The sequence below is a fragment of the Boleophthalmus pectinirostris genome, unplaced genomic scaffold, assembly GCF_026225935.1.
Source record: "Boleophthalmus pectinirostris isolate CB_2022bp ecotype Guang Dong unplaced genomic scaffold, ASM2622593v1 HiC_scaffold_2, whole genome shotgun sequence".
NCBI classification, from domain to species: Eukaryota; Metazoa; Chordata; class Actinopteri; order Gobiiformes; family Gobiidae; genus Boleophthalmus; species Boleophthalmus pectinirostris.
The window spans coordinates 20,121,310-20,136,497 of record NW_026571152.1 but is presented as its reverse complement, the minus strand read 5'-3'; the positions used below and the strand labels follow the sequence as shown (position 1 = coordinate 20,136,497).

Genomic DNA, 15,188 nt, shown 5'->3' with positions numbered 1-15,188 from the left:
AGTGATATCAGCATGGTGCCTGAGTGGCTGTACATATTCCTCACCAAAAGGAGGTACAAGGTATGATTCTTCTGCCCTGTCATTCCCCGTCAACCTAAAATGTATAAAATGTCTCATCCTCCAACTAGGTACTTGCAATGATCCCGATAAGTTACCCAAGTTATCCCAAAGACATTGAAAAGTGTCGATTGAATGCAGAGGTCTCAATTAAATATACATTAACAAAGCTAACTAGCATAAAGTGTAATAATTATTGGCATAGTTTTGCATCCAGAATATAGGGTTGTCAAAAGCATTGAAAATCAGATACTAATCCATGCTAAAATTAGTATCAAAACTGGATATCCATTTATTATATATTCACAGGACAGAAATGGACCTTTCCTGAATAGCTTTAGAATGATCTTGAACTGTATCAGAACAAGTATAAGAGCGCATAGACGAGTATCCACCCAAGGACCACTATGGCACCTACCTGGACCATTGAGGGACTACACACATATAAGGCCTAGTTATACAAAAGTACTAAGATTTAATGTTGAAAAATATGTCCTATTGTCTAAAAAAAAGAGTGTTTTTTATTATCATTGGTATCGGAATCAGTATTGACTATGCCCATTCCTTAGTATCAATAATAGAGTTTGAAGTTTTAGTATCGTGATAACAATACCACAATATACAGTCTACGTTTAGAAAATCTGTTTAAATATTTGAGTTTATTTGCTTCTAATTTCATTACTAACCCCATTGTGCAAAGTGTTGTGAGATACTGTCCCAGTCTGTTTTGTTCCTGGTGGACCTGTGATGTCACTGTGATATCATCGAGGGGCGGGGCCAGTGCAGAGGGACCCACACAAGAGCAGCAGCAGAAACACACAGCACTCAGCTCTTCTCCTCTCGACTGGCTGCTCCTCTCCTGCAAAGTAAGACACATTATTTTCTACACATACATTGAGTTTTGAGGGCAAGTTTGCAAATCCAAAATTCTGAATTAAAATACCTTTATAATTTAGTATTTGCACTTTTATTACTTATTTTCAGTTAGCAAACATTTGATTAATATTCTTGTCTTGTTGTATGGATGCTAAATTCTAAATAGCATAATAAAATGGTACTTTTTTTATCTTATTTATTTAATGCATTGGAAACGTGTGGAATGTGTAGTTGAATGGGTCAAAATGAAAATCTATGGAGAAGCAAGAAATTCTTCATGCACTATAAAACATTGTCCACGTTTTTAAAGTGAAACTTTGAAGTATTTTTAGATATTGATTTGAAAATGCATTTGCAGAAAAGCAATTGAGTATTGATTGCAACTTCATTAGTCATTAATACAGAGCTTGCTCTTTCTTTAAATACATGATTACATAACTAGTTCTTTTGCAGATTTTCAAGTTTAGCAGGTCTCATAATTCTTCTGATATGATTCTTGTCATGCTTTAGGTATATTTTTAGTTTAGTTTTATCAGAACAACTAACAGTCAAGTTATCAGTCTGTGGTCCTTCACTAGATGAGAACATTGCAATCACTATAATTAAGTAGTTAAAAGTGTGTGGTTGGTGTGTATTCCTGTGTGGTCTCTTTCTTCATCAGTGCAATGTTTATTACAAATTTAAAACATTACAACAGGTCAAATTTAAGACTGACTATGTGTATACTATCTGAGAAATGTCTAGTCAACCAAATAATATGAATTACAGCCACATACAGTAGATTAACTGATTTTCATTTACAATACGTCTTTTCCAGTTGACAGTTCCAACCACTTCCTTCTCATGACGGTCTCTCAAGGCGGTCTTAGTATTTCCTCATATCACAAATATTTGCGCTTTGAGAATCACTGTTTGAAAACTTGAAAAAGAGTTAAAAGTTGAATTGTTCCATTTTGATAACAAACACAATTTCCCTTTAGTTAGTGACGTTATTCACCAGCCTGTAATCACTAGATGGTGTGAGATAGAGAAGCAGTGAGGATTACTTCAGCAGAAAAGAAAATGGTCCCATTGAAATAACATAGGGGACACATTGTACACATTTAGGCCTATGTATTGTATGTGTGTTGAACGAGGCGACTTTATTTCACATTGTTTAGAGTGCATTTATTTGCAGTTCAGAAACGACTTAAGTTTTCTACAGATCTTCATTTTGATATTGACAAAGAGTGTTTAGTCTTTTATTCTATAGTGTGTGTGTGTGTGTGTGTGTGTGTGTATAAATATATATATAGTGTAATTGATTTAATGGTTAAAGATGACTAATGTCTCTATGTTGTTATTTTCCTCTAGTTTTAAATCGTGTTGTTAAGAATACTTTATGTGGTTATGGGTTGTGGTTGGGGCCAATTGTGTTCAACTGGAGACATCTTTTTCCAATTCTTTTTGGAGTCTAGACAATACTAGATTAGTTAAAATTATAGAGCCAACTCCTCAACAGCAGCAGTATTGTATGGTAAAGTTTGCCTTCCCAGCGGCACAGTGGTTAGCCCTCTTGCCTCAAAGAGAGATTCATGGTTCGATCCTTGCAGCGTATGAGAAATTTTGGCTTGGACTTGCATATAACTTAACAGCCCACGTGTTTGACAGCTGGAAAATGGAGATTGACTAAGTGCAGAGTCATGGTTTACATAAAAACTGATATCACTACAACATGACCTGATCATTTTGGCATGGTACAGTTTTCCCAATAAAGTGAGCAAAGTAGTAGTTGATAGTTAATGGGTGGAGCCTTTGTATCAGGTATAGATTTATACAGTTTCTTGTACATATACTATTATACTACAGCAAATGTATCAATCAAAAGGTACTCTAATAATGTCAAGATGAAATTATTTAAGAACTTTACATTGCCATTTTCTACTCTTTGGTGTAACTTCAACTGCCAAGTGTTATGTCCACATGTAACTTCGTTTACATTGGTCGTAAAAGGGTAGTGGGTAAATCCAAAATGAACTGAGGGTCTTGGGGGGAACTTCCTCTAAATGTCGTCCGTGTTTTCAACCAAAGACCGCATCATCTCCTCTGCTTTCTCCGCGCTCAGATCTCATTGTGCTCCTATGGAAATGCTCTCTATTCATCCCACCACATTCAGGACCAGGACAGGGCAGGCGGGGGGTTTCGGGGGGGGTTGAGTTGGACGACCATCTCCTTAGACAAATCATGGAATCCGTGTTACGCTACTTTAGATTCGACCCAACCAGGGCTAGAGCCTGGCATTGTCCCGGCCCAATGAATCAGTATTCTTTTGAGAGGGGGGCTTTTAAAAGGAGGGTTTTGCTTGGCCCCCCAACACCACCCTCATCACACCCGCCCCCATGCACCGAAAGAGCCCCGGGACCCCGCTGAGAGCCGGGACTGTCCCATAAAAGAGGCTTCGAAGTGCTAGATTTGTGCTGCCAGCTGACGTTTCAATGGACACCACGGTTTTTAATGGGAGTTTTTTTTTTTTTTTTTTTTGAAAGGAGAGCTCTGTCATCTCCGGGTACAAAAACAGCTCCGGGCTCCATAGAGAGAAAGGGCGAGAGACTGAGGCACTATGGGAAATGCACTGCAGCGCTCAAAAGAAGGCACTGGCTATATGTTTGTCTGAGCACATTCACACAGAGGCCAATGGGGAGGGCTGGAGAACGTCAACAAATACAGAGATATGAGGGAGGAGAGGAGAAGAAGAAGCAGTTAAGTTCGATTTAATATTAAAGGGTAGTGTTTCTCAAACTGTGGTACGTGTACACTGGTTTCGTCTTATTTTAGACCTGATTTGGACCTAATTTAGGCGTGATATCATCTGGTTTATATGTGGTGTTACTCAGGAAGCCAAATATTAGATTCTGCGGTAGTTTTTGCAAAAAGTTTGAGAACCATAAGATTAGGGCAGTAACTACATCAAGGAACCACTCACCCAATTACACACACATTCATACAGAGACACTGGGAGCAAGATGCATTAAGTGTCTTGCCCACCGACACAATGACGCCAAGGTTTGGATCAGTGGACAAACACTCTACAAACTGAGCTACTGTTGAAAATTAATCATTATTTCAGTAGTTGGATAGTCTATGACATTTTTTATATTGTACATTGAGATTTTTAAACTCAAAATGTTTTTAACCAAATAAAGGTTGATTTAGGAGTGCAGTTGGTTCATGGAGAATATTTACAGAAAGTGTGTACATATTTTGAAAAGCCTTGAGAAAATGATGAAATGTTGTCCAAATCTGTATTAACTGCATAAAATATTGACACATCCACACTTGGGAGAATATAGTGGTGCACTGGATATATTGTTTACATACCTACCAGAGGGTTTGGTGGTTTGAAAAATCGCTGGAGCACATGTTGGGTCAATAAACAAGACACTCCACCCTAACTGCGTACTCCAGTTGCAGGTTACTCAAGAAAAGACATCTGTCAATATAAATAAATAAATAAGAAAATAAAAACTGTCAAATCTAGTTTATAATGGTGATAGAATAGGACAACACAATTTAAGAACCCACTCAGTTTCTGGCAATTGTAATTCTGACAATTAACTTGAGAATACATTTTTGGCAGCAATAGAATATATATTTTTCGAGAGATGAGCTTTTCTGTAGTGTGTAAATGATCCTTTTTTTTAATCTCTTGGAACAACCTCAAACTAAAAATGAATCAATCAATAACCCAAAATGCTTTCCAGTATTTTAGAAAGATAAGAAAATTGATATTAGGTTCATAAATCCAGCCTTATTAAAAATGTAATATGACTGGAGGCCAAGATCCATGCTATTGTGTTAAGAAAGGATTAGCTAAACATCCAAGGTGCCATATATAAGACAGTTGGGATAGAGTACAAAGCAAAATCTCTCCTCGTACATGGGAGGGTCTTTGTAGGGCAGTGAATACATTAGCCCACTTCTATAATCCTGGACTACAATGGTCAGATTACTGGATTATTGGACCAGATTCATTTGGACCAATTTTGAACCATCTGTCATCCATCTTCATAAACAAAACAACATACAAGGATCATATAAGAAAACACAGGATTAGAAAGGGACAGCAGGATTGACACAATGAGGAGCTATCGCATTGTGCACTATATGGACACTGTTAGCAAAAAAAAAAGTTGAAATTTAGTTTAGGATTTACTTTGGCAATTAATGGCCAGAATTTAATTGAGACAAGATAGTGTAAACACATAAGAGGTGGACAATGGCAAAACAACACACTTTTCATAGAGCAAAGCCACAATACCAGTCTTTTTCTTGTACAATATTAATTAATATTATATTAATACTACATCTAAAAGAGAATTAAAGCTGCTTCTGCCTCTTCTCACTTAACTGTGATTGGTTAGATCCACCTATCACACAAACAGAGCATGACAGACTTTGACCAACGGGAGTGAATTGAGAAAAGTGGACACTTTTTGTACTGTTGTATCCAAAAAACTTTATAATATAATAACTAGGCTAAACTTTCCCAAATAAAAAAAGAGATAAGGTGGCAAAAGGCAGCATTTGTCTTGGCCTAGTACAGATACATTGTATAAGCAGCTCTAGAGGTCAAAATTATTCTGCTGTGTACTGTATGCAATGAATAATAAAGCACTATTTTGCATTTTATTTGCAAATTGTTGTCAACGTTACTGTGAAGATAAAACTCTACTCTGACCTCTGAAAGTTGTGAAACACACTTATAAACTCATTGCGCTGAATAATTAAGGATGCTCTGAATGCATAAGGTAATTGAGGAATATTTTTGGAACACTGCAAACAGTTTGAAATTAACTGTTTTTCAAGTTTTTAAGACAGTAAAAATCAGGTATAGTGCCTTTAAAAGAGTACTGAATACATTTTACTGTAATAAAGTTTATATCCATAGAAACTGAGGAGCCCCGGTCTGTTTGATGAGCTTGTTGGACTCCAGACCTATACAGACCTGTGATCTCTGTTCTTTTTTTATCCAGGATGCGAGGCTTGGTTTCGGTGACGCTGCTGCTTCTCCTGGCCCTGACCCTGAGCGCAGAGGCCGGACGAGGGAAAGGCAAAGGACACAAAGGTAAGAGACAGATCAAAATGTAATATTATCTCAAATAATATTACATTATTATTACTATTACTATTATTAGTATTACAATACTAACCAAGACTGGGCCTGGTAAGTACTTGGATGGGAGACCTCTGGGAAAATCAGGTGCCATAGTGAGGCGCCAGTCATAAAAAAACTGTTGTTGTGTCCTTAGGCAAGACACTTCACTCACATTGCCTAGTATGAAAGTGGTGTGTGCGTGAGTGATGGTGGTCAGAGGGGCCGAAGGTGCAAATTGGCAGCCTTACTTCCATCAGTCTGCCCCAGGGCAGCTGTGGCTATAACAGTATCTTTTCACCACTGAGTGTGGAGTGAATGAATAATGCTCTGTAAACGCTTTGAGTGTCCAGAAAAGTGAAACATAAAACTGATACATTATTATTATAAATATTGTTTAGTTTGAGTCTAATTACAAATACTAGGACTAAACCACAAACTATCCAGCACTTAATAAGCACTAGAATCAGTATATCATCAGAGGTTGAGTTGACAGTAGCATAAAAGGTTAGAGATTGTTCACCATTATCTAAAGATAATAAGAGTTTATAGTTTAATTCCCTACTCTGACCCCCAAATGCCATTGTGCCCTTGGGCAAGACACTTCATTCACATTTTCTGATCTAGTCACAATAATTTTTCATTTCCAACTCTGAGTGTCAAGAGTAGTCAGAAAGGTACTTGTGCAGTTGCTAAAACTGCACAACATAAAAATGCTAGTTTTTTTTTTGTATCTGGCGGTTGATGTCACAGTATAATTTCTTGATTCGATTAGTATGTGACCAGCTTTATTCAATTAAATTAAAAATATTTTACTGTTGTTTGGCCATGGTGTCAATAATTTTGAAAAAAAAAAAAAAAGAAACTGGGTATTCCTTGTCAAAATAATCATAATACTAAACTTTGACATAATAACACACTCATAGACGGGGCATATCAACTTGAGACCTCTAATGCTCTCTGCATTAAGACAACATAAGCTAAAAACTTGCCTAAAAATATTGCATCATCCCATAATCCCTTCTGATGAATATAAACTTCCACAAACAGTATGATTCAACAGTGTCTTCTGTTATTCACTGTATTATGTCTAAGTATGATTAAAATCTGTGTCTCTGACTCAAAGCACTGCAGCTGTTGTTTGTTTTTAAATCTTGGTTTCCTGATGCTTCAAAAACAAGTCAGTCTGGTTTTAGAGACTTTTGACACACTTTTGGTCAGAAAATGACAATAAATAAGATACTAAAAGCTGTCTGTACTTGGCAAACTCAATCATCACTGTCTGCTGTAGTGTTTTTTAAGCAGGATTTACTGGTTAGGGCTTCAAATTGCTGAAGCTGTAGAAAGGTAGACAAGACTGTTTCCGTTTTCTTTTTTCCTTTTCCACTGGCAGCACAGACGTTGTTATTAAGTCAGTTCAAACTAATAATTATAGGCTAGTCAGTTTTACTGGTCTTATGTGAGATTTAATCACAGTTATTGTAAAATACCATTCAGTGTAGCTAATCTAATATCTAGTATCCGGCCAAGCATGTTTTTTTTCCAGGCTTAATAGGCTTGGGAATTAAAGGAAGGATAAAATAGCTCAACTACTGGTGTTAAGGTTTCATGTAATGTTTAGGCACCATATAAGGATTACCCAAACTTTATACACATGATTAATTAATAATGTGTCTGATGAACAGAACTATATTACTGCTACTACTACTACCACTACAACTAATATTACCACAACTACTACACAGTAATAAATCTAACAAAAAATAACCATTGTAGTTTTTATATTTTTGTACTGGTACCTTCATAGCCTCTCCATGTGCCCATAGGTAAACCAGACCGGGCCAAGGCAGGCTTCGAGTGCAACCCAGCGGAGACAGAATATGGGAAGTGTGTCCCGGAGCAGGGCGACTGTGGAGAGGGCCAGAGGGAGGTCACCTGTAAAGGCCAGACCAACCAGATCCACTGCAAGATCCCCTGCAACTGGAAGAAAGACATTAGTGAGTGATGACAATGAGACAATAGGTTCTCTTCATGTTCTAAAATTTTATGGATGTTTTTTGTTTTTTTTGTGTTTGTTTTTTTAAGAAATTTCCAAGCATGAAATCCATAAAAGTTGAATCCTATAATTGTTTGTTATGGATTTGTTTCACAAACTTGCTGTATTAATCTCTTGTCTTAAAGTCCTTTCACTTTGGGTTTCACAAATACACAAGTACTGAAGCCATTACAAGAGAAAAACATTGAACTTAGTGCCAGTTTTTGTTTCATTCAACATAGAATTCTGACCTGTGCTCCAGCTATGCACAACACAGATACAGTGTAGGTTAATTTTAATCACTTTAAAATGTGGACATTCAAGAAGATCACATGAATACAACCTATTACTGTGACCCTGAAAAAAAAAGATATTGTCTTGAACATGTTTTGCACCATTTAAGATCAAAAGTCAAAGTGCTTAACATTGCATTGATTATTCACTCACTCTTCATCCACAACAATGACATGTGGCTGCCAGTCTGTGCCAGTGGTCTCTCCTATCACCACCAATCATTCTCACACCACACTCATACAAAGGCAAAATGTGTCTTTCCCAAGAACACAATGCTTCTGATCTAAGATGGACTATACCCTCAACCAAGTTAAAAAATTTCATCTCATGATTGAAAATAGCTGAACTAATGCCATAGTGGTAGGGGAGGATTTGCTCGCCCTTTTCACAGCACTCCCAACAGCTAATAACAAAGTCAGTAACAGCATGATAAGAAGGTGTGTGGTGGTTCTCAACTGTGTGACCGTTATAAAGCGTTATAAATTACTTATTATCCAAAAGTTGCATTAAATGTTATAAAACATTTGAGGACCAGTGGTGCTATGCTCATTTTATTTGTATAGCAGTCATGCCGTTGACAGCAAAACTGGCAAATGAACAAAGCTGTACAAAAGCCGAGGCCTAGGGGCTTGTTTCCAACACACCAACAGTTTGCTGACTGTCACTTCCCACTGTTCACCCCGAATCACACTTGCATATATACACAGGCCAAAAAAATCTAAAAAGTATGTTATTATTAAGTACTTACTGTTGATTGGTCTTCTGTAGGTGACTGTAAGTACAAATTTGGCCCCTGGGGACCTTGTGACGCTGCCAGCAACACAAAGAGCCGGTCGGGCAGCCTGAAGAAGGTCCTATTCAATGCCAATTGCCAAGACACCGTGACTGTGTCCAAGCCCTGCTCTCCCAAAGTCAAGAAGACGAGAGGTGAGACTCACACCAATGTCTACCACAGACAGAAGAGCACTGTCAATATCAGAGATTTGATCTCTCTATATGTGTACTGTTATACGTGTGTGTGTGTGTATATATATATATATATATTACACACATATATAGATGGACAGAGAACAAATCTATGTAAAAGGTCACATATAGCGCCATCTACAGACAAACAGTCATATTCAGCATGAAAAGTGTAATTATTGTACACAAATCAGGAATATCCAGATTGTGATTATTTTATTTTTTTCTTCCAGGGGAGAAGAAATCTACCTAATCAGTTGGAACATATTGGACCAAGTGTCTCTCTTCCTTCATGAAAATGCAAAACACAGACTCCTCCAAAAGTACATTTATGTTTCCTGATGGTTTTATGTTGATTTTGATTAAAATGCAGAGCTTTCCTGGTTTTCCTATGTTAGACAAAAGTAACTGTTCCTTAGCGTATAGCCTTTTTTAACCATATAAAACTACTTTTTTTTTTTTTTTTTACAAAAAAAAAAAAAATAGAATAATGTTAAATCCAGTGTTATATCCTCCACTGGGTATAAAAAAGTTAGTAGCAGAATTTGAGGCATGTACAAACTGTTCAAAGGTTAGCGAAGGCCATCTATAAATCTATTTTTGAATTTTAGATAATGATGAAGCTTGTACAAATGAACAAATTAAAATAATGTACATTGTTTTAAATTGTTTGGCTTTTTCTTTGAATTCATAGCCACATAACAACCAGTATATCGTCTTTTTCAAATACTACATGTGAAACTGTCAGCTTACCTTCTGTAGCTCCAAAATTTTGATTTGCCTTTTGGCAACATCTGGTGGTAAAATGTGAGCATAGCATGCTGTGTGTTAGTGCAGCATGACAAGTATATGTTTTCAGCAAGAGTAATTTGTAATGAATACGTTCTACTACTGCTACTACTACTACTACTACTACTACTACTACCATGATTTAACAATATACAATTAATGTAACAGCAAGTTCCCATTAGAGTGCCTTTATTTACCAAGCTACAATTCAACAGAGACATACACTAACTGCTAATGTTCGCTTGAATTATTTCAGTCCCTTAGTTTTGGTCCTTTTCTGCAGTTACTTCACTTCAAACGTCAAACTTTTCTTCACAAACACAGTGTCCATTTTCCTCAAAGTCGTCCCTTGTCACCACCATCTCCTCGTAGTCTGGATTCTGAGCCAAAAGTTTCCCTCCTTCCCAAGGATATGTGATCGGACTGCACAACAAAATAAACAAAAATAATAGCATACCATTAGATATTTCATTACTGTGTTCTCAAAGGTTAATTATTTAAGAAGTATTAAATGTTTCAGGAAATTTGAGTCAGAGATAAATATAAGAGTCTTCATTGTCTGTGTAATCCCTCAGTCCTCCATGTAGGATCCAAGCAGCTTGGGTGAGCTGTGAAATATCTTTTGATCAAAAGAACTTTTGTCCAATTGACAGAAATTAATTTCTCTTTTACTAAAAAACCTTTATTCTGTCTCTGGAGTTCAGTAAAAGTAATTTATGGTAAAAGGAATGGTATAGTCTGCACAGTGCCAGTGCCTTAACCTGCATATAGAGGACACATACAAGTTTTTCTCCAGGACAGGCCATGCTTCATGTGAAAGCTCAGAACCTCTAGAATTCCCTCACTGAGCTGCAGAAGCTGAACTAGCATTGATTCATGATTGGCTGCAGGTGCTGCGGTCAAGGTAGCAACGATGCAAGCCTGTTGACATAAATTTTGGAACCTCAAATGGACCCCCCTCTAATATAAATTAATAAGAAGAGTGTCCAGTTCTGGGCCCCTAAGATCCTGGGACCCGGGGCAACAGACTCCTTTGTCCTCCCCTGTGAGGATTCAAACAGAGAGAGCCCTTTTAGTTGTAGGAACCGGCAACCCAAATGAGAGCCTCATGTGAGGCTCATTCTGCTTTCTGATTGGATAATTGTCTGGAGAACCAAATCACCAAATGACATCATAAACCATCATACAATCAAATCAATGAAATCATCAGCTGTTATCAGTAATTAAGTATCTGATTTGAACACATCTATTTCATATCTAACAGCACAGAAAGGTCATGTTTATTAAAATAAAAATGTGTTCTTGTTTGCAATACACCTTTAATAGAAGCAAGATCCTTTACAAACAGTTTACACAGTTCTGAGTTTTATACTATATGAGGTTACAGAAAAGACTTACTTCTCAGGCATCAGGATGGACACAGGGAGGTGAGCAGGAGCCAAGGACCTCAGCTCAGCCTCCAGTCGCTCTCGGAATCCCGGGAACAGAGTGTTTCCTCCAGTTAGCACGATGTTCTGGTAGAAGTGGGGCTGCATTTCTGAAGGACAACAACAAATATGACTTCAAAAAGATATATATATATATATTTTTTGTTTTGTTTGGGCGTTCCAAAAGCTAAGGTTATTCTAAAACATTATTATTATAGGATTGGCACTGTATTTAAGATTTATTTATTGAAAGCAGCATACAGTATATCAGAAAATTAGGTTAAAGGTGCACTATATAGCTTTTTAGGTGTAGTGTCTAATACCTGCTCTACCTGTCTCAATAGAGATGTTGTTGCTTTGCCTAGAATGTTTCTCAGTATGACAGTGAACTTATCACCACAAATACAAGCCAAGTCTGATCTGTTTCCAAGGTGAGTCCACTTACTGTAATCATGCGTGTTTTTCAAGGTATTTTGTGCAATAAAAACAAAAATACATGTAGTGTCTTCTACAATATTGAATAAAACATCTTACCTTCTGGCATGGCCTGTATGGAGTGCACTATGGCCTCTGGAATCCCCATCTCCTGGATGCCGATGTCCGAAGGGTGGAAGAGCATCTCAGGAACAGCAAAACGTTCATTGACCAAACGCAAAATCTGCTCCCCAGTTTTGTACTTCCCACTGAACACCATTTCTTCTCTTGGCTGAGGGTAAAAGTGAGGAAAAGCTACATGAAGTCACAGTGGAGTTATGATATTTTACACTGGAATAATTGACTATAAATGTCTTACTTTGCAGAAGCCCTTTTTGATGGAGCTGAAATCTGGAAGAACATAATCTCTCATCACTGTGTTTTCTTCTCCTTTTTGTCTGAAACATAAGAAAAAAACAATTATTTCAATGTATACTTAAATATTTAAGCACTCATTATAGTAAAGGTAATGTATTTTGGTTTATTAACAAAGTAAGGCTCAAATTAACAATACTGTAGTTAATATGAAATTATTATTATAATTTATTCAATGCTCATATAATCTTACTGTGCTATTTCCATGTCTTTGTAAAACTGTTGTGAAACGTAGCAGACATCCTCTTTCACTTGGTTTATCACATGTGTCTCATCCATAACATGCAGCTGCCTGAAAAAGCAATTATGCAGATTTTAGTTGTTTAAAAAAAAAAAAAACTATACACACCATAAGCATAAGAAATAGATTTGACTCTTAATAATCACAAAGAAGGAAGATGTAATTACCGATATGAAATTATTTCTTTTAAGTGATTTGTCAGAAGTTTTCCTCCAACATTGATTCTATTAAACAAAACAAACAGTTCAAGTTATAAGTAAATAAATAAATAATCTGGAAAATATTGTCTTTAAATTTAAGATATGGATCTGCCTCTCACCTGCGTATACCTTCCTTCATTTTTCTGCTGCGACAATACGGAACAATGTGAGTGAAGGAAAAACCAGTGTCTACAACCAAACAGCACAACTCTTTTGGGTTTGTGTGAAAGTAATGGTGAGCGCTCAAAGATCCAGCTGCAAGAAAGAAACATAAAATACAAAATTATATTCTAAGTTAGGACTGGTCTAGACTGGTTACTGATTGGGTTTCTTTACTGTAGGCCTGTTATGATAATTACTTATATCGACTGATCGAATACATGATCGACGAAGCACTTATTTTTGGGGGTTAATATTTATTGTGGGTACTTCCTCTTTTCTTTCTTTTTCTGTACTATAGTAAGATTTGAGTTGCAAAAGATTTATAAAATAACTCATGATAGAACTACAAAATGTATTTCATTCTGCTGTTTATTAATTGCAGCTCATGTTGTTTTATAATATTGTACATTTAAAGTAATTTAGGGTAATCATACTTTAGGATTATGGTATCAGTTCAATATTATCATTTATAGTCTACGTATATTTCCTTAAGCAATATATCGCATCGGGCCTAACTGAACTGGTCTTGACAGAGACTATGTTTACATGCACACCAAAAGACTGTTCATATCAGATTACATTCTTTTCTGCTTTTGTTCAAACCTACACATTGTGACAAGGTAAATTATGCAGCTATAAGCAAAGACAAAATGAGAGAGAAACTGTTAAAGGTTGAAAGACTTATTTTTAAATTCACTGTACTATGTCTTCCAAATGCAACAGATCCATTAACTGACACAAGTCATCAGATGTTTTGTATGATCAGATTTCTTTTGTGCATTTAAACACAGACAAATTTTTATTTATTTTTTTCCAGATTTTTACTGTCAATGTAAATATATCCAATGTCTCAAAAAACTCACCATTTGTCCGCAGAACTGATTGAAACTGATATTCCTCAAACAGGATCTCATTCATCGACTCCTGGATTGACGTGAAGTTGAAGTATGGCTCAGTGATAATAATGCTGGTGTCTGCAAAATCCACCTGAAAACAGACACACATATGCACCAGATTCAACTGCAGTTTTAAAAATTGTATTCTAACAAGACTTCATGGGTTCTTTACAGTATAAAACCCTAGCAAAAATGATTGTGACTTTTCGTTGTTCAGACAGCGAAATCATTTCATAGATTGTAATTGGCCCTCGCCACTAACAAAGTTAGGGGCGAGGGGTATTGTTTTTCGTCGGTTTCTTACCTTTGTGGCCACCCACCATCGCCGCGCGCGGCTTTAATTACATTTAATATTTATTTATTAAACTCACCTTGAACATTTCTTTCCCAAAAAGATGATCCCATACTTTCCTCTGGACATCCCAGTTCACCAGATAGCCCTGACACCGTAGAGAGAGACTGGTAAAGTAGCTTAACATTATTAGCAAAAGCCTATTTTTACTGCACACTCACTTTCTGAAAGGGAAGAATATAGAAGAGTCCAGAGGGATCCTTGATTTCATCCAGTTGGTTTGCAGTAAATGTCTTCAGTCTTGAGGTTTTGGAGCGAAATTGGCAGTTAGGTATCACACTGAAAAAAAAAAAAAATTACAAATAAACATTTGAATATGTTTTAGTGAGTAATAAAAGATAACACAATGTTTTTTAAAAAGACAATTCAGGAGGAAATATGTCAAATTATTAAAAGTCAACTTAGAATTACTGCCCGATGAACGTAATTATGTTGTAATATAGTAGTTTTGATCCATACTAAATAAATTCAGTAAAATTAAACTGCGCAGTATTTAAACTTGATTATAGCATACGTGTAATAAATCTGCTATTCATTCATTGAACTTAGCTACTTAGCTGGGATAAACTCACCTCACTTTTTCCTGGCTGTACCCGATTTTAGCAGTGTAGGCTCCATTATCAAGGACCAACGTTGCCATTATGGCCTAGGTTTTTTAACAAATAATAGCTTTAAAGCTGAAAAAGTCCAAAATTTCTTGTACATCACATTTTGAAGCGTGTTTTTGTCTGTGGTCCGAAATCAACTCCTCCAGGCAAACGCCAAACGCCAAATTAGCCAATCAGATGCTTTGTTTCGGGTATATTATCCAATCAGAATTTTGTATTTTGGTCCGTCTAAAAATTTACTCGTCTGGAAACAAACGTAATGAGTCTTTCCGGTCTTTCCTCGTGGGTATAAAAAGTCAACAATC

At 36.5% G+C, this 15,188-nt stretch overlaps 2 protein-coding genes across 3 annotated transcripts; one reads left to right on the top strand and one right to left on the bottom strand.

The window, feature by feature from the left end:
- Positions 1-764: 764 nt before the first annotated feature.
- LOC110169609 (midkine-like) lies at positions 765-10,018 on the top strand. The gene is made up of 5 exons (XM_020935167.2): positions 765-923; positions 5,946-6,037; positions 7,891-8,061; positions 9,162-9,320; positions 9,593-10,018. The coding sequence occupies exons 2-5, from the start codon at positions 5,947-5,949 to the stop codon at positions 9,610-9,612; spliced, it is 441 nt and encodes a 146-aa protein (XP_020790826.1). The 5' UTR covers positions 765-923; position 5,946; the 3' UTR covers positions 9,613-10,018.
- Positions 10,019-10,320: 302 nt separating this feature from the next.
- actr6 (actin related protein 6) lies at positions 10,321-15,055 on the bottom strand. 2 transcript variants are annotated; one of them, XM_020935187.2, is made up of 11 exons: positions 14,848-15,055; positions 14,437-14,554; positions 14,295-14,363; positions 13,891-14,014; positions 12,985-13,120; positions 12,833-12,889; positions 12,618-12,716; positions 12,369-12,447; positions 12,110-12,281; positions 11,547-11,685; positions 10,321-10,571 (listed from the first exon to the last, which is right to left on the bottom strand). In XM_020935187.2, exons 1-11 carry the CDS (start codon positions 14,913-14,915, stop codon positions 10,442-10,444), a joined length of 1,191 nt encoding a protein of 396 aa, XP_020790846.1. In that variant the 5' UTR covers positions 14,916-15,055; the 3' UTR covers positions 10,321-10,441. The 2 variants fall into 2 exon arrangements, with proteins under 2 accessions (XP_020790846.1, XP_055011374.1); XM_055155399.1 differs by having other exon boundaries at positions 14,295-14,382; positions 14,848-15,008.
- Positions 15,056-15,188: the final 133 nt, after the last annotated feature.